This window comes from Dermochelys coriacea, chromosome 9 (genome assembly GCF_009764565.3).
Source record: "Dermochelys coriacea isolate rDerCor1 chromosome 9, rDerCor1.pri.v4, whole genome shotgun sequence".
NCBI classification, from domain to species: Eukaryota; Metazoa; Chordata; order Testudines; family Dermochelyidae; genus Dermochelys; species Dermochelys coriacea.
Window position 1 is genome coordinate 11,171,274 of NC_050076.1, and position 27,358 is coordinate 11,198,631.

The 27,358-nt window shown below is 37.7% G+C and overlaps 1 protein-coding gene and 1 long non-coding RNA gene across 3 annotated transcripts in view; one reads left to right on the forward strand and one right to left on the reverse strand.

Moving 5' to 3' along the window:
- LOC119860999 overlaps positions 1 to 699 on the reverse strand; it is a 71,692-nt gene extending 70,993 nt beyond the window's left edge. The window contains exon 1 of the long non-coding RNA XR_005294725.2: positions 291 to 699. This is a non-coding gene — a long non-coding RNA (uncharacterized LOC119860999). The remainder of the gene's footprint in view (positions 1 to 290) is intronic.
- Positions 1 to 25,961, forward strand: part of CCDC39 (coiled-coil domain containing 39) — a 28,905-nt gene extending 2,944 nt beyond the window's left edge. The window contains exons 3-20 of one of the 2 annotated variants that reach the window (XM_038415316.2): positions 1,517 to 1,663; positions 2,497 to 2,655; positions 3,609 to 3,701; positions 3,795 to 3,923; positions 5,883 to 6,074; positions 7,517 to 7,620; positions 8,122 to 8,254; positions 11,116 to 11,310; positions 12,057 to 12,221; positions 13,907 to 14,044; positions 15,520 to 15,728; positions 17,556 to 17,679; positions 18,739 to 18,898; positions 20,445 to 20,551; positions 23,753 to 23,893; positions 24,082 to 24,261; positions 24,545 to 24,630; positions 25,564 to 25,961. In XM_038415316.2, the coding sequence (XP_038271244.1) occupies positions 1,517 to 1,663; positions 2,497 to 2,655; positions 3,609 to 3,701; positions 3,795 to 3,923; positions 5,883 to 6,074; positions 7,517 to 7,620; positions 8,122 to 8,254; positions 11,116 to 11,310; positions 12,057 to 12,221; positions 13,907 to 14,044; positions 15,520 to 15,728; positions 17,556 to 17,679; positions 18,739 to 18,898; positions 20,445 to 20,551; positions 23,753 to 23,893; positions 24,082 to 24,261; positions 24,545 to 24,630; positions 25,564 to 25,732 (2,631 nt within the window). In that variant the 3' untranslated portion in view covers positions 25,733 to 25,961. The remainder of the gene's footprint in view (positions 1 to 1,516; positions 1,664 to 2,496; positions 2,656 to 3,608; positions 3,702 to 3,794; positions 3,924 to 5,882; positions 6,075 to 7,516; positions 7,621 to 8,121; positions 8,255 to 11,115; positions 11,311 to 12,056; positions 12,222 to 13,906; positions 14,045 to 15,519; positions 15,729 to 17,555; positions 17,680 to 18,738; positions 18,899 to 20,444; positions 20,552 to 23,752; positions 23,894 to 24,081; positions 24,262 to 24,544; positions 24,631 to 25,563) is intronic. The other variant, XM_043492452.1, reaches the window with a different exon arrangement.
- The last annotated feature ends 1,397 nt before the right edge of the window (positions 25,962 to 27,358 follow it).

Genomic DNA, 27,358 nt, shown 5'->3' on the forward strand with positions numbered 1-27,358 from the left:
CATATCTTGACAGTTCAAAATCAGATTTCTAGACTTTGTTCCCAAATCTGGCATCAATTTGCTATATGATCTGGAGAAAGACGTTACCCTTCAGTGCCTCCATTTCCCCATCTGTGAAAATGAGTACTATTTAATCACTTTCTTAAAGCATTTGAAGAGCATCTGTTGAAAGTTACCAAATGCAGACTATATTTTACTGGGACCTCCTGATAGGCTTTTAGCAGCTTCATAACTTTATTTTGACTATATCAATTCTTTAGAGTTTCATCTGATAAAAAAATATGACTTACCTCATGGAGTCTCCACAGAGATTTCATTTTGTCATCCACTGTGAAGGGTACTTCTCATTTAGGAGGCAAAAAATTATTGTCTATTCCCTACTGCTGGAGAATCCTCTGGAGTTGCAGAGAGCCTGATTTGTTGGGGTTAGTATGCAGGTGTGAGGTGGTGTTGGTGGCCTGTGATATACTAGACTAGATGAGTTGGTGGTCCCTTCAGGCCTTAAACTCTCTGATTAGTTATGTGGCTAAGAGTTAAGGCTCAAATTTTCAAATGATTAGTGGTTTAGGGTGCCTCTGTTTTTGGATACCCAACTTCACATACTTTAAAGGGGCCCAATTTACACAGGTGGGTGCTCAGAACTTTCTGAAAATGAACCCCTTTAAGGAGTCTCAGGCTGGACCCCCCCAAATCACTAAATCACAGCCTATGGTTTCAAATGGATGTCTGAGAAGAAACTCAAATAATGAATCTACTGATACAACCCAAGAGAAAGGGCACTGAGAGGCTGATAGATGGCTTCCCTGCAGCTGAACAGCCTCTTAATTTTAATGTGCTAGATGCAAGTTTTAATTAGCAATTGAGATGAAGAACACCATGTGCTCCTTCTTCTGTAAGAGAAGGACTTCCAGTAGGTAAAAGATTGGGTATTGTATAGGGGAAAATATATTAAAGCAATTTTGCCAGACAAAAAGAGGCACCCAGCTGGCATGTGGCAATATCTATGTCAGCTAATCCATCTCAGCTCAAAACAATAGAATACTCTTTGCTGCTTTGCCTCCTGATTCAGACAGAAAGCTACATAATGATGGAGAGACTAGTTTGAATATGATTATCTGTACTGTTGTTTGGCTCTGAACTATAGAACAGTGAAATAATGGATTCTGAATCTTGCATAAAATATTTTTGAATCACTTAGCTAGATACGGAAGGCTAATCTGAGAACATTTGATACAGGTCATTGATTTTTTTATATTAATTCCATATCTAAAAGTCCAAATACCAATATGTGGAGTTGCTCTGAATTTACACCAGTGCAAATCAGACTCTGAATTTCAAAAGCCTCCATACGCATTTTTATTTTAGTTCTGTAAAATCCCTAGATGTAAATTTCATAATTTTATATCAGTGTTACCTTTATTAGAGTTCTGATTCTGGTGAAATAATAAAAATGATATTGGGTATTAAATGCCTGTTAACGATTCCATGCAAAATAATGAACTATATTATTCTATAGTCTCTTTACAGAGCCAGAGAGAATGAAATTGAAACCGAAGAGCACTTTAAAGCCCTTGCTGAGAGAGAGCTTGGACGTCTCAAAAAAGAGATTCAACGGCTGGAAAATCAGATGATTTCCTTAAGGGAAAAGAAAAATATTCAAGAAGTAAGATTCAAAAATATTATAAAATGTAACCTGTTTATCACTATTCTTCTTGCAATGAGTAGTGTTTTTTCCTTAGACAAATGAGGTCATAAGACAACAATTTTAACAATAGTACTTGTTGATGGAGCACTAATGCCTGTGAGGTCCCACAAATATTTATGACCCATTCCTTCAGCCCTTGCTCAGGAACATGTTAAGAGTTTTGTGTTAGTAAGAACTGGAGACCAATCACTTACTATGTCTTTTCTTTTTTTTCAAACCATTAGGCTAACTTTTATTCCTTCAGGTTGGCTCTCTTCATTTTTGTTGACTCTCTTTGGTGCTGAAAATGGCCAGATCCTCCTCCTGGCTGTACAAGGCCGGATTCTGCCATTCCCTCTCATATTGGGAAGTCCCCTCTCAGTCACTTGGCACCACTCTTAGAGTAAGAGCATCCGAATTTGGCTTTTTGGTTGGGGTGGGTGTGGGAGGCATAAACTGTGCTAAAGGATGAGTTGGATCAATTTCTCACCAAGCGTGTATTAACTCCAGATAATAGAATAGGCATCTTATGCCAAAGGTTCACTCACCTTAGGTTAAGACAATTTTGCTTTTTTAGGTTTATGGAAACTTAATTGCCTTGGTTCTTTTTAATGCCGGACCATATACTGGCATTATTCAAACTGAAGACATTTGCCATAGAAAAAGAATCCACTTAACAGTCTGGTCTTCAGACACCACTAAATTCCCAAGACTAGGATAAATGTCTGTATCCACTTACATTGTCTGTTTTGATTTTGTGTTTAGAAAGATAATACATAACTTAAAATTTAATTTCTCTCAAACTTTTGTAGAATAATATATTCAAAGCCACTCAGAAGCTGGAAGCCTTAAGATGCCAGATGAACTGGGATCAGCAAGCTCTGGAGGCCTGGTTAGAGGAATCAGCTCATAAAGACAATGATGCAGTCACAATCCAGAAGTATGCTCAAGAGGATGATGGGAAATTAAGAGTATGTAGATACACCATTTTTAAAAAAAATTTCATTGTAATATGTATATTTTCAACAGGAAAATAAGGCCAATTTTAGCATCTAAGGATTTGTCATGTCATCAAGTTAGGTAGACTGAGACACATAGAGAGGCAAGACATTTTGTTCAACAGCACTTTTAATCTGTGATGGTTTTCCATTTAGTACATCAATGAAATTTCATTTAAATTCTTTTTTAAAGGTTATGTAGGTGACTGTTTTTATAAAGGGCTAAAATGCACAATTTAATACTTATTAGAATTTGTTTGGTCTGCTAGATAAGGCTGAAGTTTACCCTGAAAGTACATAAATATTTAATTATGGCCAGTAGTCACCGTGGATAAAATTTTGAACAGAACTTCATGCTGAATTCAATAGGGTGTTCATCCTAGAAATCTAAGACATATGACCCTCTGAAAAAACAAGTGCAAGTAATTTAGATGTTTCTGTTTAAACTAGAACTGAACTGCTTAATATCAATGAGGATAAAATAAGGCTATTTGAATAAAATTGACTAGAGAAATGAAAGACTGATATTAAATATAAAATAGACTCATCAAACAACTAGTTCAAAATTCATAGATGGTTCTCAAGTAGCTTATCACTTAGGAAAAGAGTATTTTTGTTGATAAATGTAAGTGTTCTTTGCACACTGTTCAAATTAAAGCTAATTTTACTATCATGTGTATTGAATGAACAGACAATTCAGATACCATAGCTTACCTAAATAGTCCCATTGATGTTAAAGGGACTATTTCTATGAGTTGGGGCTGCTTGCATGAGCAAAGATTTACAGGATCGGACCCTTAGCTTTTTATGCATTTCAAATGCATGACATAGATGTCATCTCATTAACTCCCAACTTAACTGTAACAGAGCTTTGCATTTATTTATAATTAATTAACTATGTTAGTCCTTAAATCATTTCATTTCAGGTGCTGACCCAACAGGTAGAAAGGATGACTATGGAAGCTAATCAGAAACACAAAATTCTTGACAATGAGCTTACAGAAACCATAAGTGCTCAGGTTTGTGTATGAAGCAAATGAAGATTATTTTCCGTATTTGAAGTACTTCTTAAAATTAGAAACCATTACTAATTGGGCTTCACTTCTTTACAGATGGAGCTGGATAAGGCAGCTGAAGATTTTCGCAGAGTTCACCATGAAAGGCAAGAGCTGATCAGACAGTGGGAAAGTACAATAGAGCAGATGCAGAAAAGAGATCAAGAAATAGATCACTGTGCTTTGGTAAACCATGTATTCAGAGTTTGCTTTATATAAATAGTGGGCCTAACCTTGCACCAATAATGAAAACGGTGCTATTCTCTCAAATAGAAGAACATTAAAAACATAATGGGCCGTATCCTATTCCTTTCTGCATCGGTCCTCTTTACATTTCACTCAGCTGTTTCAAACTTAAGATATATTACAGAAGATTACCTACGCAGTTGCATTGCTTTGCATCATTTTGATAAATATTCTTAGTCTTAAAGGGGTGTCTGTTAAGCTAAGTAAAGTCACTCTCAACTTAAGCGATGCTCTTCTGCACTACCATACAGGAGTGTCAAGTTTAATTTTCAGTTCCAGTCTGACGTTCCCTGTTCCATCAGGAGCTAGAGTGTCTTGCAATTTCTGATAATGATCCCTCTGGCTTGTCTTATCAGCACTAAGAGCAGGTAGACTTCTACCCATTCCTCTTAGAAAAGGATAGTGGGCTGCAAAAGAGTGAGGAGGGGGAAATTGCAGGTCTGGGACATGATTCAAAGGGAAAATAGGGGAATTAATTTTTAGATTTCTGATTGATACGACTTCTGCCGTCATGTGCATGTGTGGCCCCTATAAAGGTCAGTTGGAGTTAGTGCATATCTAAGGTCAGAATTTAGCCCTAAGTACTTGCTACAAACATGAATCAACAGTAGCAATTTTTAAAAAGCCTTTCAAAGTGTTGTTTTGATTACATTTTACAAGTTAATGCTTGCTTCTATTATTTGTCACCTTTCTCATTGTCTTAAAGCCTCAAGGTTTATGTTTCTGTCCTAAAAAAAAAAAAGCTATAATGAAAGGGGGTTAAATAACGCACATTCTGTTTTTTGTATATGTATTGAATTTGAGATGTGTGCAGAAATAAACATGGGTATCAAAGTGGAATTTTTATAAAGTTTCAGAAGCCTCATATGATAGCTTCAGATTTTGGAAAAGGTGTCATATGTCTGAAAGAAGACTCTGCACTAAATCTTAGCTTTTGCTAGTATGAAATTGCCCTGAAAAACAGGGGAACTTCAGCTTTGCATGTTGTTCACATTTGGGTTAGGAAGCTCTGTGGGAAAAAGTGTTTTGAATTATTATTATTATACAACAATAAACAATATAATAAAGAGAAAAAAATCAGGAGGAATCATTTAGAATGTGAGTTAATGTAGAAACTTAGCTGGAATAACTTGAGCTCTTTAGTACTGTAGGCCATATAATTGCTAGTGGCCAGATTCTGCTACCTTTTCTCACATACTCTGCAATTAGTCCTGTTGATTTATTTTTTGTGATTAAAATAAGCAGTTATGATTCTTAATATAGGGACCGGATCAGCTAAGAGAGATGGTGTCAATTTTTTGCTGTCACTTTTCAAAGAACGGGAAATTAATTGTTGTCCACTATTGTTTCACCAATATCTAAGTTCTTGCTGAGCCTTTTTACTTACTCTTTAAGAATAACAAAATTCACCATTTCCTAAAATCTGCAGTGCTAAAACCCTCACACACACCTTGGTCATCATTTGTCATGGCTATGAATTATTACTATTATTGTAACCTCCTCTATGGCCTCTCCCCTGTTCCGGTCTATTAGAATGCTGTTCATGCCTCTAACCTCTTCCTTTCCTGTTACTCTGAGTGTGTCACTGTTCTATGTAAGTTTACAGTGATTTTTAATACTGAGAGAGAGAACTGGAATAGAAGTTGCCTCTCCAAAATATTTTCAGTATTTTATGTTACTATATATGAGTTCAATGAGTCACATATCAAAGGTAATTATTTCATGGTGCTGCAATACCTAGGTTACCACATACTATTGCATTAAAGTATATTTTGATTTGTTTCTTTTTACTATTAATGATTTTTAAGGTAAAGCAATAGCCAAAAACAAAGAGCAACAGTCTTACGGCAATGCTTGTTCCATTATTTAAAACACTTGAAATGTTTTTTATTCTGCTAGTTATTAGCCCAGGTAAGACAGGAGATTCGAAAGAAAGAAGATGTGATTAAAGAGAAGATTCATTTTTTGGCAAACGAGACTGGGAATAACGTGGAGTATGAAAAGAGAATTTCTGTTGCTGACCGGCAAGCTGCCAAACTTAGATTAGATTACCAAAACCAAGATGCTTATAGAGTTCAACTCCAGGATGAGGTAATAGCGACTAAATGCTTCAGGGAAAAGTAAAAAATAAAAAAAAAACATAACTTTTAATTAATGAAACGAATGTGACAGCAAAAATGCAGAAATATATGGTGACCTCTCTCATTTTCTGATACAACCCTTATGTTGTAACAAAATGTCTGCAATTGCCAATGCAGTGCAGGATATTGGAGTTTGAATCCTGAGCTTGATCTTTGGCTAGTAATGCTGCAGAGGAGGAAGCATGTAGCCATTGAGAAAGGAAGTGCCTTGTATTACTGTGTTGCCTTCCATTGACTGGTTGAAATGTTTCCCTTAAATAGTATCCAGCCTCTGACAGTGACTACTAGATGCTTCAGAATATAATGCCCCATCTTTACCACACATATCATGCATCTAATTTTGTAGTACTGTAACATGGTGAAAAAAAAAAGTCTTCACTTCTCCAGATGATCACCATTTTATGCTCTGAAGAATGAGGGCTGACAGCCCTTGTAATTTTGTCCTAATTAAAATAACTGTAGAGGCTTTTCATTTTCATAAAGCTACCCAATAAAGAGGCAATATGAGGTAGTGGGTTGGTACGTCTGTAAAAATGGGAACAATACCTGCATCCCTCCTTCAAAGGTGTATTTTGAAGATTAAACAGATAACGTTTGTAAAGACGTTGGAATGTATAAAATGCTAAGTATTGCTCTCTTGCTGAACTATTTACTTCAATTATATCTTGCTGAAAAAAGGTCCACAGGTTAATTTTCTGTGGCATAAAAATATTTCCCTTTATAGAATCATAGACTTTAAGGTCAGAAGGTACCATTATGATCTTAAAACATATTGTTTAATTTTTATGAAGCGTCTGTGTGTCCTCGTACCTCAGAATCCTCCCTTAGTTTAACCAAAATAATGTTGTGCAATCAGCAGAGTTTGGGCCAGCACTAACTGTTGGATTCACACCATCGCTAGTGCCCATATGGAGCCTCATTGAAGTAACTGGAACTCCACATAAGCACAAGGGTTTTCTCACACAGATGCAGTTGCAGTATCTGGTCCCATTCTTTCTTCTTGATGATTAATTAATTAAAAATATATAGGGTAAGATTCTCACCTGGTGTAAATCAGTCTGATTTCATGGGTTTTGCCAATTTATACCAGTTAAGAATCTGGACTTTTTTTTTTTTTTCCCCATTTAGAGAAAACACTTTAAAACTATCTAGAATAATCTTTGCTTTGTAGAAATACAGGTTTGTTAGCAACACTAGCAAATGTTTTGACATTTTTGATGGGGCACCGAAGGTGGATTGTTAATATTTATATACTTATAAAAGAAAGTATTATCCCATTTCAGTGTTGGTAATGCTTAACAATAAGTGAGCGTTCTGAAAATTGTTTATAAATGTACTAAAATGTTCCACACTACAAAATAGAGTAAATGATCCTATTTATTTATTTATTAGCTGGATACTTTAAAAGCCAGTGTGGACAGAACTGCTTCTGATTTAGAATCTCTGAGAACAGAAACGGCCAATCTGAAGAAAGAAATCCAGGAAAAACACATCAGGTAAGAAAGAAACTCTTAGAAAAAGTTTAAAACATTCTGTAACAATCAGATCTTTGATCAAGTTATCCATACCAAGGAACCTTAAACAATGTTGGACACTTAAGTAGTCAACTAGCAGGATATTTTGTGACACAGCTAGACTGTCCTAGTTACTCTTTGGACTAAATAGCCTTGAAATACTCCGTGAGTCTCATCTCAGTGGAGGGGGAAAAAAAAAAATCTGTGTGGACGCTGGGTTGTCATCTTATTTTTTATTTAATTTATAAAATTGTGATAATAGACAGTGTCCATAACAGTTATCTGAAACGGACTTAAATACTCTACACAGTTACATGCCTTTTGATGAATATAATGAATTGCTTTATTAGATTCACTTCTCAAGCAACTGTTCTGTTCTAAATATTTTTAGACATTCTAAAATGTCAAGCAACTGTTCTAAACATTTTAGTGTTTTGTGTGTACCATTGATTTTAACTCATTGTGCCTTATAACTTTGTTCAGGCTAAGCCATGTTAAAGATCAGAATGTGAATCTTTCAAATAAACTGAAGTTTGTGACTGAGAAGACATTGAGTTTAGAAGAAAAAGCTTTCAGGATGGAAGAAATACTAAAAGAAGAGGAGAAAATTGTTAAAGTAAAACCTTTTTGACAATATCTGCCACTGCGGATTAATGTGGACTTTACAGGTTGTGTTTCGGACAAGCATTTATGTATGGATTAAAATTGAATTGATTTATTAATTAATATGGCCTGCAGCCATTCCCCCTCAAACGTTAAAGTACGCATGATTCAGTTGGGTCAGTACTTGGATAGGAGATCCCTATGGAAAGCCTTGGTGTTGTGCAAAGTGGTATGTGGATTTGATAGGTGGCATTCTTCCCTCTGAATTGGTACTGAATCAAGGCATGGTATTGAGGGGGCACTGAGAAGTGGAACTGCCATCTTTCAGATCAGATGAAACCTAGATCGTGATCACTTGTGGTTATTAAACATCCAATAGAATTTCTAGACAAAAGGTCATTTAATCCCAGTTTTGTGGCTAAATTTTAAGGAGCTATCACTAGAAATGGGCAGAGAATATTAATTCCGTTTCATGGAGGATTTTAAGATTTTGACATTTGATTTCATTCAGAGTCAGAATGAAAACCAAAAAATTCACATGTCTACACAAAATGGAATTACCATTCTCTATCCACCTCTACTGGGAGCCATGGACTCTGGAAGCTCTGTGAGCTTGGGCTGCTTAGGAACTGTGAGTCTGGATGCTCTGGGAGTCTAGGATTTTCAGGTCCTTGGCTCCCCAGCAGCCTGGCAGATGAGATTTCCTATACTTTATTTAAAAAAAAATAAAATAAAAATCACCGAACTCCCTGTTTCCAAATTTAATAATTCTTTATAAATATGTTTAGCCTCTGACATATCTGATATGAACCTTTGACATTTGCTTGATGATAGGGTATTGGATGCTCTAAAGTTGTAAGATGACCTCATTACACAAGTGGCAGAACAGGTGTTCTCAAACAAGTGACAACAAAAACTACAGTCATGCACACCATCACATACTTTGTTTCTGCCACTTAGTTTTCCTAAACCCTGTCTTATTTTTCAAGCAATAGCTGTGTGAAATGCTGCTCTCATGATAGCATTCGGTACTTATTTCATAAACTTTGCTGTTGTGTTATAAAGTTACTATGAACATTAAATTGCACTTTGAATATTAATACACAGTTTAGAGAAAATGAGCCTTAGCTATATACATAATTACAAAAATAGGGTTTGCTATTAAAAAAGATTAAATACTGCAGAAAATCTGAAAACCTAGCTGGAATTATATAACATTTCTGTAAATTGAAAACTGCATTTGCTTCCTCGTAAATCTGCTCTTAGGGTGGCTAAGCCATTAGCAGGGTTTCTTTACTTGCATATGTGGCAGATAACCCAAGCTGACACTGAGCTTGGCAGCTCTACAGCCTTGGGGTAATATTTTAAATAAGATGAACTGTTCTTGAATAATGTCTATAATTTATTAGTCAGAAGCATGCTTTCCATCAACATTAGGCATGCATGTCTATTTGCCACATCTATTAATTTACTGTGAAAAGATATTTACTGAGAACAATACAGACAAAATCCCATTCCTCACTTGTGCTTGAGTTTCCTGATGTCTCCTGGACTCTGTAGCAAAGCAGTGTTGTGGGGACTGATTCTTATCTAATGCCCATATCTATTTTGGGGGACCTCTTTTTAAAAGGAAGAAAATGTTTTTTAAATACATTTAAAAATACAAAAACTGCTTAAGACCTTAATGACTAAGGGCCAAATTCTGATCCTATTTGAGATGATAGTTTTGCCTTTTTTTTTTCCCTCATTAGTTTGCAAAATTGGCCCTAACTGGACACAGAGGTGGTCATAGAAATTAAAAATAAATATGTATTAAAATCAAATTTTAAAAAATCATTTCCTCAATTAGGGCCTGATCCAATAGCCATTTCCCATTCACTTCAATAGGCTTTGGATCAAGTCCATACTTGCCCCCAAGTTACTGAGTTCAGGGTTCCATAATTCTCCTTCAACACTTACTCCAAAAATAACACTCTCTTTCAACCCTCCTGCCTTCAAGTCATCTCTCAATGTTATTAACAACGGTGAGAGAAATGCAAAACTTTGAATTCAGGTCTTGGCAAGCAGAAATCCTTTGGTGGGTTTTTTTTTGTTTGTTTTTTTAACAGTTAAACATATTTTGTAAATGATTGAAAAATCTAAGCATTTTGGTTCATATCTATTTCTAATACATTTCAGGTCACATTCATGTTTTTTACCTCTCACAATTAGAGTTCAAGATTCTATCCCACTACAGCTGATGACATCTCTAACACCTAAAACAGAACAAGGAACTGAATTTCCTACTTTGCTTCAGGTGTTAATGGTATCAACTGTAGCACAGAAACCTCATCTTAGGTCTTGGCAGGTACGAAAAGAATGAAGTGATTTTAAAATGTCTGAATATATTTTAAAACAAAATTATTATATACACATTATATACACAGTCTGCTGTACATTTTGATTGTTAAACAATCTTGAAAAAACACCACATTGTAAGTCATTTGTAAGAAATCAGTACAAAAAAGCTACCCTATTTTACAGGTGTATATTGGAAGGCAATGAGGGGTAAGACTGGAAAGAGGCAAGAATTTATAGTTTGCTGAAATGGAGAACAAACTAAAAGGGACAAAAGTCTCTCAAAAGTGCACTCCACTACTTTTGCAAGGACAAAATTTTAAGAATACATTTTTATCCTCCAAAGTCAATGACTTTTCAAACCAGCAAACAGTTTCTGAAACTTCTGATACTAAAATGTCATGCTTCCAATACATATAAAATATTCTACATATGAGGTATCATTTTTTTCTTTGAATGATAAAGACAAATGTGTGTCTTTGCAAGGCATTACCCAAAACTGACTTTGTGTGTGTTTAATGAGTAATTTGTCATCAGGAAAAAGAAACACAAATGAACCAGTTGAAAGAACTCCATTTCAAGAAAACTCAGGAATTACAGATACAGAGGGAGAAGGAGAAATCTATTATTGCAGAAATCGAGGGAACCCGAGCATCACTTAAAAACCTTAACAGTCGTTTACGCATACTTGATGCAGACACTTTAAAGCAACAGGAAATCATGTATAATCAGGTAAAAGTGTTAACAAGCCCTCAAATTCATTTGTGATAGTTCTTTGGGGCTAACATATGAATAGCTTGTTTGGGTTTTTTCTGTCTTTAACTGCTTAGAAAATGCAGTTTCTGAAATGATCAGTGCTTGTGATGAGTTCTGCAGTTCCATCTCCCCAGGTGCATAAATGAAAGTGTGTGTGTGTGTGTGTGTGTGTGTGTGTGTGTGTGTGTGAATTATTTTTTGTATCTTCCGTTCTCCACTTTAATTTCCCAAATCAATTCTTCACTTTGACTCCTCTGAACTACTGATGCTTCAGGGTAAATTTTCGAAGCGATACAAGAGAGGTACATGCCCAAATCCTGTTATTTGCTAATGGGATTTATGTGTATATCTCCAATGCACTACTTTGAAAATTTGCCCCTTTTTATCAATTTCCACTGGTAAGGCAAGATTGCAAAACTATTGTAAGCCTCCCTCTAGCTGACTCCCTATCTGTGCAGAGTGCGCTTTGTTACACTTTTAGGAGATTACTTATGATCCATCATCATACACCAGTCATTTAAGAGCATTTTGTTAATGTTTCACATTAAAATGAGAAGGCTATAGGCCACATATTATTGTAAAATAACAATAGCTTAATTAGGCAACTGTCCTAAAGCCAAAATTTAGTTCCAAAGTTTATATGCAATGATTTAGCATTATAGAAAGAGCTACAATTATTTATCTCAGTCTCTCAATTTATTTTTTAAATATAATTTTAACAGGATTTTTATATTCAGCAAGTGGAACGACGATTGTCACGGTTAAAAGGGGATGTTAATACAGATGAAAGGCAAGTTCTGGAAGCAAAAGTTGCCGAACTTACAAAGACCTTAGAAGAAAAGAAAGATGCATATAATCTTTTACATGCCCAGCACAAGAAACTTCAGGTAACTTGCTTACAATATCATCTTTGCTGATATAAATTCTGGAAATCCTAACAAATTAGTTTAGGGAGATTTCTTCTTTATTCATTAATTAAGGATGTGTGAATTTCATGTAAGTTTCATAGTTAACCTCACACCACACTCCTCTGATGTACCTTGTGGGAAATTCATAGATACTGGACGACTGAAGTCAACTTACTTTACATCTACTTTATCTTCAAGCAATCAGAGCTAAAAATGAAACTTTTCAGATTTGTCTTCACAATAAGGCATCAGTAAGAGACCATTATTCTATGATAATATTGTGCTCCATTGACACTAGCTCTTATGTATTACAGTATAATTGCATTGTTTTTGTCCAATTAGGATTTAAGTTTTTACTTGTTTAAAAGGAAAAAATGTTCAAGTTCACAAGCCCAAAGTTGACCCAGTACTTGTACAAGCAACTTTTTTCTGTTTTTAAAATATTCCTCTAGGAGATCTTGTATATTACAAGTCACCCAATATGCACATGCAAGTTACTTTACTTGCAAGCACAATTACAGTGAAATGTATAAATGCACCTAACTTGTTTCTACATCAGCCCATCATGAGTTTGACACACCAGTATTTTTGTTTTGTGTATATATACACACACCTATAACTTCTCCTCTCACCCTCAGGTTATCCCCCAAATTTGGGCCTTTATTTTGTTTCTTTTTAAATAATTTTCAAACTATTAACACTTGCTTCTTTAAGTAAAAAATGTCTAATTTTAAATGAAGCATTGGAGCATATCATGAGTAGTTTATCAACGAGAAGCTTAAGAGATAACTTGATCATGGTCTATAATTACCTACATAGGGAGAAGATATTTGATGCTAGAGCAGTGGTTCTCAAACTAGGGCCGCCTCTTGTTCATGAAAAGCCCCTGGTGGGCTGGGCCGGTTTGTTTACCTACCGTGTCCACAGGTTCGGCTGATCGCGGCTCCCACTGGCCGTGGTTCACTGCTCCAGGCCAATGGGGCTGCAGGAAGGGCGGCCAGCACATCCCTCGGCCCATGCCACTTCCCGCAGCCCCCATAAACAAACCGGCCCGGCCCAGCAGGGGCTTTCCCTGAAGAAGTGGCGGACCTAGTTTGAGAACCACTGTGCTAGAGGGCTCTTTAGTCTAGTAGACAAAGGCACAATAAGATCTAATGGCCAGAAGTTGAAGTCATCGAAGTTCAAACTGGAAATAAGATGCACATTCTGAACAACTAGTGTAATTAAACATAGAAATAGACATCCATGGGATGTGGTAAATTCTCCATCACTTGGGAGTCTTACCCAAAATTGGATGTCTTTATATGCTCTATAAAGTTCAACCATAAATTGCTGGGGTAAATACAGTGAAATTCTATGGCCTGTGTTATGTAGGAGGAAAGACTAGATGATCATAATGGTCCCTCCTGGCCTTAAAATCTATGACTGCATGAATATGAAGGTTGTGTATTAGTGTCATAAAAGGGTTACTTGCACCCCACCTAAAATATTTCAGTAGCACCATGGACCAGAACCCATTGTGCTAGGCACTGTACAGACAGTACAAAAATATAACAGAGTCCCTGTCCTAAAGAGTTTATAATCTGTAATTTTTAATTAATTGCTAGTAATTGGTGTAATCTGTTTCCAGTGTCGTGAACTAAAAGCTATTTATTTTCTAACAGAGCGATGTCCATTTTATCAAGAGAGCAATGGATAAAACAGGAGAAGAAATGACTGGTCTGATGATCAGAATAGATGAACTAAACCTTTTCAATGACAAATCAGATAAAGAGTTAAAAAAAGCCAAAGCTCTTAAGCAGGTATGATAATTGTGGGTTTTTACTAATGGAAAGTATGAGGTTTTTTATTTTGTTCTGTTTTTTAATAATAAACCATCTAAACACTCTTAATTAATAGATTGGGGGTTCTTTTCTATTTTCTTTTGTGCAGGGTCATCTCCTCCCAGAGGGAAACCCTCTGGAGTTTCTTGGTCTTTCAGCCTCCATGTAATACCCAGATCTTCAAATGAAGGACAGTTTCATGGCTATTGTCCCATTAGCTGGTAGTGTCTGGGGAGGGTGTAGAGCAGGGGCCACCACTTCCCACAGCTCCCATTGGCCAGGAACGGTGAATCACGGCCACTGGGAGCTGTGAGTGGTAAACTGGGAGCTGCACCAGGGGCTTACCATGAACAAGCTGTGAACCAAGTTTGGGAACCCCTGGTGCAGAGGACCTGTAGCCTCTTATCACCTCAAGTTGTAGGGCTCCATTGGGAATTCAGTTACTATTGACTAAGTCCCTTGCATTTATGAAGCAATATCCATTTGGAGGGTGCTTTGTTGCCAGAAGCGTATTACTAATGTTTCTTTGAGAAATCATTAATTTGAAATTAATGCTACTTTCGGATTAATGATTTCTCAAAGAAACATCAGTAATACAATAGTATATGGATAGAATATCCATGGAGCTGACAAGGGATAATGTTGTAGAGAGCAGATGAACCCCAATTGTTCCTTCTACCCAGTCTCCAAAGCCTTGTGGAGTCACAGCTCCAAGGTGACCCTACAGAGAGGCTTACATGGACAGGGAAAAGAAGGAGCTAATACTCTTTGGCTAGCATGCCCCAAACCCAGATGTTCACCCTCCAACTTTGAGACTGATGGGATATTCTGGCTCACTAATTTAAATATCATATAACAACAAATAGGATGCACCAACTACATATAATAATTGGTTTCCCTTCCACTTTCATGCTTTCTGCAAAAATCTTTTGTTTTTCTTATGGTCTAAAGTCTGAAACTAAGACTTTTTTTGTGTTTGCTTTTTCTTCCTCCCAGCAAGGCTCATCAGCACAACCTTGGGAGTATGAGTTTGGTAATGTAGGTTCTGTGTAAATCACAGCTATCCTTTTGTTTTATTTTGATTTCTTAATTAGAACAGATTTTTGTAAAAGTCCTATTCTTCCTTTTGCTGTGAGACACAAGGAAGAGGTGCAAAAGCCCCGGAAGCACTTGAAAAGGTGCAGCAGGAGCTCTGCAACAAGTGCTTCCCTCACCTTTTCCCTGTCCCCAAGAGAACTCTGGGTGGTCGAGGCTCTGCTGAGACTACAGCATAAGACAATAACCTAAGGCTCAGTTCTGGTTTTTGTGGTACAGAAATACTGTTTAAAGAGTGCTTTACAGGAAACTGGAATGTCTAAAAATGTGTCGGTTTAAAAATAAATCAAGTTGAAAAGTATACCTACCTTTTAGTTTTGTATTATTTTTTTTTCTTTTTTTTTTTTGGCATTTGATAGGATTTGATGATTGAAGATAATCTCTTAAAATTGGAATTGAAACGTCTTCGAGATACGCTGTACAACAAAGCAGAGCAAGTTCTCTCACTGGAAAAACAAAAGCTACAGTTAAATACAGCTATGGAAGAAAGAACTGAAGAAATTAAGGTTCACAAGGCAATGATTGAATCACAGATAAGATTTGTGGAGCAGGAACGGCAAAGTGTAAGGTAGTTACCATGTATTTTCAAAACATTACCTTCAATGTTCTTAACAGTAAATGGAAAATAGTAAACACAATACATTAAGATATTCAAAATATCTGGGTGAACTCTGGTCAGTTTACAAATTTTCCTCTCTTAAACGTTTCAAAAATCAGCTAGTAGATTCCCTGTCTTTGAGTACAGCATTAATAAATTAATTTCTCAGCCATCATTTTTTAAATCAATTTTATATAGTGTCTTTCATGTGGGATTTAAAAGTGTTTACAAAGGGAAGTAAATATTATCCTTATTTCCCAAACAAAAAGATTGAAGATTGTAAGTGACTTGCCCAAAGTCACACAGCTAAAAGTCAGTAGAAGGGTTGGGAATAGAACCCAAGTCTCTTGATGCTAGTCTCCTGCTTTAACCACTAGGCAAATATCTCTTTATTCTCTGCTATCCCCCATCCTATCCTGAACAAGAAATCATCATTTGTCCAATATGGAAATATGTCATCTGGTATTGTAAGTAATCTGTAATTGCATACCTACAGCCATACAGACAGGTTTCAGAGTAGCAGCCGTGTTAGTCTGTATTCGCAAAAAGAAAAGGAGGACTTGTGGCACCTTAGAGACTAACATTTATTAGAGCATAGTGAGCTGTAGCTCACTAAAGCTTATGCTCTAATAAATTTGTTAGTCTCTAAGGTGCCACAAGTACTCCTTTTCTTTTTACAGCCATACAGAATCTCTTTAAGCTCAAGCAGTAGAGGTCTGGCTTTTGAAGGCAAAGATCCTAAGTCTGACCCTCCACTGCTGCATTTGTTCAGGATAGCTGGTGACTATATTGTCTGTATATTTAGAGCTAGTTACAATAGCTAGTTGTAACAGCCAAATTATTTTTTTTATGAGAGGACCTACTCATCAGGAATAAAGTACTGGAGAAAACTCTGGTCTTCATTGGTGACCCAGTAAGTGAACAGTTCTTACAAGCATTCGGAGAATCTCCATTAACAGTCCCTTGTAGTAGAGCTTTTAATCTCCTGTGGATCAGAAATGGTACACATATACCACTTAGTTGATTACACTGTGGTAAACTGATATTAGAAAGTTACAAGAAAGTACAGACTTCTTTGTTGCCTTCATAATAAGAGAATCAATTCAAAATATTTGCTATAATCTTTAGTTCTGACCACCTAATATCTGTCTTGTAGTGAGTAGTTAAATCTAACTAGGAAGCTAGCAAACACTCAATAGCTGAGTTGGCAGGCTTTTATTCACCCTTCTGCTAACCACACCCCACACAGTAGGAAATTAGAGTGATTTAGTGTGACTAAAGCTTAACTCCTCACCCAGAGTGCAGACTGTATGTTTTTCCTTTGACAATTACACAGCTAATTAGTACTTGCATGTAATTTGATTTGGCGTTGTTGCCTGCTGTTGCTTATTCTCATTTACCAGTAGCAATATTAAGAAATGATCAGCAGGGGGCATCTTGTGCAGCTGTAGGATTTAAATGCCAAAGCTTTAAAGATTTGGGGGAGGTGTATTACAGAGCTCCCTGTGATGCGAGGGATCTGAAATTTGTCCACTTTAAGCAGTAGTGTGAGAGAAGTTGTGGGGGTGGGAAGAGGACCAGATATCTGGGGTTGGGCAGGACTGGGAATAAATAAGCCTACCTAACAGCAGTAGCAGTAATGCCTTCATGGGTGGCTCCCTGTGCGTGTTCAGACTACTGGGGTAGCAGCAAGTGCAGTTGTAATAGAAGAAATACCCTATAAAACGGTACAAGACAGAAACGTATATTTTCTTAAACATCTCAACCAATGTGTGTTCCCTTTCTTCCATCAATCAGTGCTGAATTTCAAGACCGTCTAAGTAAAATTGAAAAACTAAGATGCAGATATGAAATTCTTACCATTGTCATGATGCCTCCTGAAGGAGAAGAGGAGAAAACTCAGACCTACTATATCATTAAGGTAGTTGAGTTACTTTACTGTTAGAATGCTTTTAATCAACTAAAAACTCTTCCATCGTAAGTGTTGGTTTAAACTATAGCTTCCCCTATTCTACTCCGGTTTCAACTCCTGCACCTCCAAGACAGCCACCTTGACTTCCCACCAGTTGCCTCTCTTGGAGAAAGGTCCTAGCTGCATTCTTTCCTGCTGTCTTGGGGACATGGTTCTTTACCCCTATTCCCAGAGTGCAGGATCTTCTAACCAGTCTGCACTTCTGAATGGCATGTGGCATATCGGGACCTTGGCCCAAAATGCCTTGTAGGACATCCTGCAGTTTACTCTCGTGCTCCTTCAGCTATACTCAGTTTGGAATAGGATTTTTAAAAAAATTGAAGTAGTATTCAGTACCACAGAGTACTGTGAAGTAGAAATCTGTACCACAGAGCTAGATTTCAGTAAAACTCTAGTTTAGGCCGCAATCCTGCAAGTTGCTCTATGTGGATGCAATCAGGTGCTCACGTAATGCACCACTGACTTCATTTCAAATTTTTGAAACAAATAAAAATTAACTAACTTGTCTGGTCAATCTGTTTTATAGATGATAGAAGATGTTATAGCCACTCTATTGAAATCCATATACAAAACGAAAGGCTTAATCATAGAGTTCTCTTTTAGTCTTAAATTTGTATAATCCAAGAACAGCCTTATAGTTAGGGAGTACTTTGAACAACTTATCTCACCATATGGTTTTCAAACCTAGAAGAAGCAGAACTTTCTGGCTGCTTAGTAGCTAAGACTTCTACTGTGAGCACACATGTGAACCCCTGTGCCCACATAAAACTCCAGGGAAATCAGCTCTGCAAAGATGCTCATGACAAGATCAGGCTCTAAGATTAATTTCTTGTAAGAGTATAGAAAAAGATTTTGTTCTTAACTACTTAACATCAAGTATTCTTCAGTTATTGTCATGATATTAGTGTGTTTCAGTAAGACCCATGCAGCCCAGAGACAGCCATCACAATATGTCTGTTGGATTATTTCTCTCTCTCTCTCTCTCAGATCTGTTGTTTTTATTTTTAGGCTGCCCAGGAAAAGGAGGACCTTCAACGTGAAGGTGATGATTTGGATGCAAAGATCCGCAAAGCTGAAAAAGAAGTCATAGCCCTGCAAAATACCATGCACGTTCTTAATAACTGCAACAGTAATTACCGGAACTCTTTTAAAACAGTGACAGAGACAAGTATGTAAAATGAACATTGTTATTACTTGTATGAGTTAGAGATGAAAGCATAAACCAGGGACACTGGAACAAAAAAATGATACTAAAGGGCTGTACTTACTGAATAAATTAGCTACAGAACACACTGATAGGAGCAGAAGAGAGAATAATTTTGAATGTTGTCGTCAGTTTACCACGGCAGAGTAGATACAGGAAAAAGAAGCTATTAAAGTTCAAGTTTTGCCTTATTTTTATACAAATTCTTAAGCTTAAGTAAGGGTTGTAAAAACTCTCAAGTACAGCAGAACCACAGTAGGGCGGTATAAAGTGTTGTAGAGAGACTGCACAAAGTGTCTCCACTGAAAGCCCATTCATCAGTGACAGGAGGAATGGCCAGTAGGTCTGCAAGTACTTGAATCCAGTGGCAGGACAGCAAGGCATAGTGGTTGTGAAGCACTGGTGGTGGCAGGTGACAATATTGTTTGGTTCCTGTTTTCATTATAGGACAGTGCTGTTATCTGGTAAAAAAGGTGAGCAGAGAATTGTGCCACTGTTCGTGTACTGCATAGACAACTTTAAACAAGTTGAATCCCCACAGTAGTTTATGAAATCCTGTGGGATTTTATGTTTGCCTTTTGTTGAGAGCTCATTGCAAATTTACAGCTTTCACAGGTTGCTTTTACAATTAGTTTTCTTTGTTTAGTCTTGTTTATGCAACACTTATCAATGAAATCAGTAACTGTGTGAAGACAGGGCTTGTTGTTTAACTTTTGCACCTCTGCTGGCTTTATAACAATGGATCTTAAATCCTTATCCTTGATAAACCAGTCACTTTTTTCTTTGTTTTTAGGTGACTAGTTTGTGGAGTATTTATATTTAAAAAAAATTTTTTTTGAGAATGTTCCCTGTAATTTTATAATCAATTAAAAGCAGGTACTGTGGGCACTTTAGGACACAGACTTCCTATTAAGATGTCCTTTTTGGTTCTTCTTTTAATATTTCATGTATACATCTTATAGTACATCAAATATAGTACAGTATTTATTTTTTAATTATATAGTTGAGTAACAAAATTGTAAGTCTCCTAAAATACCTGTGGTGGTAATTCTACAGGAAAGTCCTAGAGGCTTCTCAGAAGCACTGTAGATAACATTAGAACGTTTATGCCCCGGTAGATGCTTTAATCAATGACAGAAATAATCAAACAGAGATTGAAGTGTTTCATAGGATGCTTCAACCTTTTATCACCAACTATACTTCCTTTTTTGATCTACAAATACATCTGTTCAGCAATTGATCATTGCAAGACCAGGCATGTGAGTTGTTAAATATACTGCCCAGTTTAGTATAGCACAGTTGCAGATCCTCAAGGCCGCCTGGCAGAAGACTTCTGTTACCCTAGATATGGCCATAAATGATGTCTCAGTGTATTGTACTTGAATACATTTTGGTGCACTTACTTTAAAATGCAGCAAGAGTCTGTTTTTGGGATGCAAATCTAATGTCCTAAACATGTTAGTGTGCACATCTTGTACGATGTTTAAAGTCAGAGTATTTGATATTGTAGGTGAGGAGTACGAAGAAAAGCTGCAATTAGAAGAAGAGAAAAGAGCTGCTGATGAAAAATACAGATACAAGCGAAGACAGATCAAGGAGCTTCAAGACGACCTTCAGGTAACGGGCACATGAGATTGCCTAGGCTAAGGAAAACTATGTTTTCGCCTATACTAATGGCAATTTTTCCCCCCTCATGGATTAAGAAGCATTCTGGGAATATTTTTCCTCTCTCTCCTTTGTGAATTTTCTGCACCCCCTTTCCTACGGCTCATGAACAATAGGTAAAATTTTCAAAAAAGTGTCAAACTCATAGGAGCCCAAGTCCCATTTTCAAAATAACATAGGTACTTACAAACTTAGGTGTCATTGGTTTTTTTCAACACGACTTAAGCTCTCAAGTCTTTAGGCACATCTGAAAATTCTACCCAGGATTTGTCATTCTTACTACATATGAAATCTACGTATACGTAAACTACAGATAGTGATTTATATAGTTATTCATCCATTGGCCGGCCACCCTGGAAGAAAGACAGGTACTAATTGGTGTGCTTTTATTAGGCTGCAACTTTATTCACTTAAAATATCTGGGAGTACCTGGCAATCTACTGATTGAATAGTGAAGGTCAACCTTTCCTTAGTCATTTCCATGCAATTTCCAACCTTGTCCCAGCCATCCTGTTGCTAGGACCCCACAACCCTTCCTTATGTGAGGTACAAAGGAGCTGTAAAAGGAGGGGGCTGGCTCCCTGCTGTATGCAATGTAAGCACTCCAAACTTCAATTCCTCAGATGCTTTCTTTCAAATCCTCTTCCAATCCATTTTATCTGATAACCATATTCCTTCCATAATGAGTACTTGCACTGGGCATCTCCCATGAGTTATTTGTACTAAGTTGCGATATTATAACCTATCTCCCCTACCCTACCCCACCAGTTCCCAGACCTGCTGCGGGGAAGGCAAATGCCTTCTGCAATGGACATCTGCCCCAAAGAGGTGCCAGCAATTTAGTTTGGCTGCTTCCCATTTCCCAATACATTCTCACATATTTACAGAGTGCTTCATTAAGATTGGACAAAAATATGTCCTCACTGCCCCTCCCCCCCCCGCCTTACATCTTCCCAAATTGTTTACCAGCATGAACAATAATTGCACATGGTGCCTACTCCCAGGCCATCAGCTGGCCCCACAGCACACTCCACCTTCTATACTGGTACAAGATTGCCTCAATCTAGGCACAGCTGTGAACCTCCAGATGACTGGAAAGCCTGCTTATGTTCCCAGTATACACCACTGTACCCACAGATACACAGCATTAGTCACTTGGCCTATTTGCTTGGTTCTGAAATTGGAAACAGGAAAATTAGCTCAGATTCCCTACATGGGGTCTTATGTACATCTTGTATGCCACTGCCTAATTGCCTGAATTGCTGTGGCCTCCTAGCCCTAGTTAGTCCACAGCTGTTGTGATTCCGATCCAGAATGAGTGGGAACATACTTCATGTTGCAGTAGCTCCCACTTTGTAAGTCCCATTCGGAAAACTGTAACAAATTGGTATGTTGTGAGGGGCCTGCCAGCCCCATGAATGAGTCCTTATTACCCCTGCTGGGCAAATCCTAATCAAGATTCAGATAATCAGGGTCAAGAGGACAGATCACTCCTCCATGCCAAAGCATCCCTCACTGACCCTGTCACTAATTCACTGACCCTAAAAGCTCCACACACACACACACCCACACACAAAAAGAGCGACCAGGAATGCTGCCTTGAATAAGGCTGCCTCCTATTTGCTTCTGCATAGTTGGTTGAGAACGTGCCACAAATCCGTAAGTGTCTGAACAGTATGGGGATCCTCAAAAGGACCTTTCTTAAGACTACCCACCTAAAAACCTTTGGACAAAGACCCTGCTGCAAGGATCCATGTAACCTCACAGCCTGCTGGCAAACATAAGACAAGAAAGGCAACTAGTGGACAAATATGACGCTGGCCCATGGCTTGCCACCAATACCATGTACTGCAATATTTGGGCCTCTGGAATTGGCCATATCATAGACAAGGCGAGCGTCCTATGAAATTGCTCAAAATTATTAAACCTGTGCTCTTAAACCCTAAACGTTTGAAGCACTGCTAATATTTGTACCACCTCGAGAGTAGTGATGTAAAATGTTAACCAGTAAGCATTAGGCTTACAGTTAACCAGACCTTAACTGTTTATCCCGGTGGCCGGCCAGTGATGCCAGGCCGGAGCCATGTCGAGCCGGTAAGCCAGAAGGACCCCAGGCCGCAGTTGGCCAGGCAGAGCAACCCCAGCCCTGGCGGGCCCTTGGGACCCCAGGCCAGCAGCCCTGGCAGAACTCCAGCCAGGCCAGCAAGACTCCAGCCCCGGCCATCCTTCCTGAATGAGCTCCGTTAACTGATATAATTTTAATTGTTTAACCAGTTAAAGGTTAACTGATATTTACATCCCTACTCGAAAGTCCTCATATGCCAAGGTTCCTGACTAGCTGCCCTACTGTACTGTCCCCCTCCCCAATCACAAGTGTTCCCACACTGTGGGGCATGAAAGTACAACCAACACCCCGACTACTATGTAGTATGGAGAAGCCCAAGTAACCTCCCCCTCCATCCTCCTGCCATTCCTACAAGGGGCCAACCACTCACTATGGCATGGTGTAGGAAGCAGTCAACCCTGCCCTGTCCTTACAAGGAGCCATGGGCTATAAATACCCCACTCCCCACCTCTTCCAGTCAGCAGGAGGAGCAATACCTCTCATACCCACATGTGATCCAACTGCTTCCTGCTTGTCCCTGTAAGCTTTCTCCCCACTTATGCCTCTGCCCCATTATAGGTGAGCCCTTAAAAAGAGAGACAGTAACCTCCTTTCTTCCAACCAGCTGGCCAAGGACTCCATCCCTTTGAGTTTGTGTTAAGCATGTTATGTACAGTTGATTAATGGATCAAACAAGACAGACAACTGATGGTAGGGGTTGTCTGATCATAGTTCTAACACTTTAAAGGATGGAGGCTCGAGTTAGAGGTTCAGATTTTTAAAATTGACAGTGAATGGGATTTTGGCTCCTAAAATCAGGTATCACAACACAGAGGTGAAACCCTTAAACACCTTTAAAAGTTGGGGCCAAAAGCAACAAGAGTAAAAAACTGAATTGTGATCAAGAGCCTAATACAAAATGTTAAGTGCAATAAGCTATTGAAAAGGTTTTAATCACCGTATTTGCTGTTTAACATGCACATAAATTTTAAACTAACAACATTTATTGTTCTTTGATGTTCAGGTTTGATCTGTACTTATTCTTTCAGAGTATGGAAAACACTTTAGACATCATGATAAAAGAGGCGGCTATCTACCAAGAAAAAACAAATGAGAAGCAAGCTCATATTTTGCAGCTGAACAAAGAAATAGATCAACAGAAGCCAAAGTTGGAAAGAGTCATGACACAGGTTGGTTTAATAAACAAGTGACAACTCTTATTTTATTCGTTTGAGTTATAGTTGGAGTATAATAAAAACGCAGCATAAACTTAAAATTTAAGTCTGTTACTAACAGTGTTTGGCCATTTAAATTGGTATTTAAATTGTTTTCATAATAAACTTTCTTAAATTGTATTTACCTGTTACTTTATGCCAAGTGTTCCAGACTGTCCAAAGAAGTTCGATCTTTAAAGAAAAGTAAAACTAAAACACACGAGGAAGAAGACATTGACCTCCGTGAGCTGAAAGACTACAGCAGAATCATTGACAAATTGTTGGTTGATGTATTAGAAGCGAACCCTGATTTAACTCTACCCTTTCAAACATACTTTCAACAGGTAGCATCTCTGGTTGATTTGAACTGTTATTGAAAATGCTGACAGTTATATATAGTAAAGAACAATTAATGGATTTACTTTAGTGATTCAAAGGCATTGCGCCTCAATTGCATAAAATACAATATGGCCATTGTAAAACACAGGGGGTCATGCTGTTAGCATTAAAAATAAGGGAATATACTGAAAGTAGCTGTTATCACACATGGTATCATAGAAAATCAGTAGCATGTGTGTCATATCTTCCACTTGCAAAGACCAATAGTAAATCTCTTTTCTCTTCTAGTCCTGTTTAGAACTTCCTACAGCTGCTTCCATAGGTAGTTATTACAGTTCTAGATCTTCTTCACAAAGCTCAGTGGCCTCTGTCAGGTGAGTGTCAAAAAGTTAATACTGTACTTGGTTATTCCTTGTACTCCCACGCCCTGATTTCTTCTTTTGTTCCTTCTTGTTCATGTCTGTTGGCTAGTAAAAGCTTCACTATAGATTCTCCTCAAGTCTTCTGTTAGGTTGTGTTTGCTAGAAGAATCTGTCACTTTAGATGTGTGGACAAGTCCTGTGCCTCTGTCTAGCCTAGTCCATTTCACTTCAAATCAGGACAATAATTTCGGACTTTCTTGGTAGCAGTGCTCTGAAATTGCTTATTCATTTTTTCCCCATACTCCCCAGTCCTACTTTGCTCTTTCACTGGAGCACAATTCACTTTTAGATGATTTTCAAATTGATTGGAGGACCCAGCTCTTCTCCTTACAGCTGCAGTTTTTGCACTTGCAGTCTTCTGGACTATTAGTCTTAAACTCAGTTCCCTTTCCCATTACATATAAAGATTTTTTTTATTTTAAAAAAGCTTGTTCTGGTGGCTGATTAACAAATGTAAGTACCTTCTCTTCTGTTACAAAGGAAATGTACTCTACCTGCAGTGTTACAAATATTGTGGCTCGAGTGAAGTCTTCAGCTATGCCAGACACATTTCTTGTAGGCGTCTTCAGATAGTAGTACAAGAGCCTAGATGAGGATTTCTAGAGCATCAAGGGCAAACATTGAACATCTTGCCCCCATAATTTGTAGAAGCTAGTTCCTTCCTTGCTCAGTTTCTCCCTCCCCCGATCATTGTTACTGGAGAGCAAAATCCAAACTTTTAAGATCATCAGTGCATATGCTAACAACACACTAAGATGAGGTGCATTTGTCTTACAAAGTGCTCAGGTGATCACTTAACTTGTACTGTCAACTACACTTTCCCTTATTGATCAAGAGGGTTTTGTCTACATTCTAACTTTACAATAACTTTGTTTTGCCTTTTAGATCAACTAGGAGTACCCTGGGTTCAGCTTCTGGCCAAGCCTCCTCACTTAAAATTATAGATCTGAGTTTATCATTCAGTTCGCCGGCAGCAACAGCAAGTGCTGGTTCACGGCTTTCCAGTGCAGGTAGCAGCTCTAGTAGTCTTCATAGCAGAAAGAGCCTGAAATAATATTTCAAACTCCACTACAGCTGACTCACATCACACTAGTGCTTCTGAATTGGTAAAATTGATTTAATGCATATTTCCTTATTTAGAAATATCTTGTTTGTTAGAAATATTTACTAGACTGAATGAAGTACATATTTTAATTTAGTGGCTGGGAAAATGTATGTTGTACACAATATGTTAAATGATCAATTTGGCAGAGACTGTTTAACAAATAAAACTTTAAATTAAATGGTGTCTAATGTGTTCTTAATTCCCGCTGTTTGACTAAATGACTTTTGGGAAATTCTCAATGTCAGCGATTCAAATTCTTAATTTGCACAAGGTCAGTATATATTTCTAGGGTAGGGACATAACTAGTCTTCCTACTTTCCCCTCTAACACATCACTGATTACATTGAGCGTGAACACCCTCTGCAATGTTATGATCTCATGGTCAAAGAAAATAGTCTTCAAGTAAGCATTATATATTAATGTTAGATAATGACAAGTAGACTACATTTCTTATTGCAAAATTTGGAAGGAAGGGGGGGAGAATGAGTTTGTAAATAAAGCCAACTTTCAAAGCTTCCACTTCCACTATTTCATTAAATATAATCTGTCACACAAACAACAATTGACAGGTTTCAGAGTAGCAGCCGTGTTAGTCTGTATTCGCAAAAAGAAAAGGAGTACTTGTGGCACCTTAAAGACAAATTTATTTGAGCATAAGCTTTTGTGAGCTACAGCTCGCTTCATCGGATGCATTTGGTGGAAAATACAGTAGGGAGATTTATACACACACACACACAGAACATGAAACAATGGGTTTTATCATACACACTGTAAGGAGAGTGATCACTTAAGATGAGCCATCACCAGCAGCCGGGGGGGGGGGGGGGAAAAAGAGGGAGGAGGAAAACCTTTCATGGTGACAAGCAAGGTAGGCCATTTCTAGCAGTTAACAATAATTTGTTAGTCGCTAAGGTGCCACAAGTACTCCTTTTCTTTTTGAAAAGGACTGGTTATATTTGAAACCTGTTAAAACTCTAGAACAAGTTTACCATTTTTCTTCCTCTAAATGACACTAATCATGACAAACAAGGTAGGTGAGGTAATATCTTTTACTGGATCAATTTCTGTTGGTGAGACAGACAAGCTTTTGAGCTTACACAGGTGACCAGAAGTAGAGTTCTGTGGAAGCTCAAAAGTTTGTCTGTCTCACCAACAAAGTTGGTCCAATAAAAGATATTACCTCATCCACCTTGTCTAATAGCCTGGGAACAACATGGCTACAACACTGCATACTATAATCATTAAATTATTAGCATGTTACAATCCACAGCTAAGAATATCGATTCTTTATAGCCATGTGCTTAACTTTAGCTTCTCATGTTTTCCCAAAATGATTGGCACATTCTGTTCACTACCTTTTATCTACAGAACCATTCCCAAGGTTTCAGAGCTTTTTTAATTATGTCCAGCTACAGCAAGATTTATACTAGGTGTTAATATGCTAACATTTTAGAGCAGTGTTGGAGGTGAGCTTTTAAAAAACAGAATGGCCAGGAAAAGAGCCTGAAGTTAAGCATGTGCCTTCAGCCTTTTAACAATCAATTCTTTTGTGCTCATGTCCTTGAGCTTGATTAT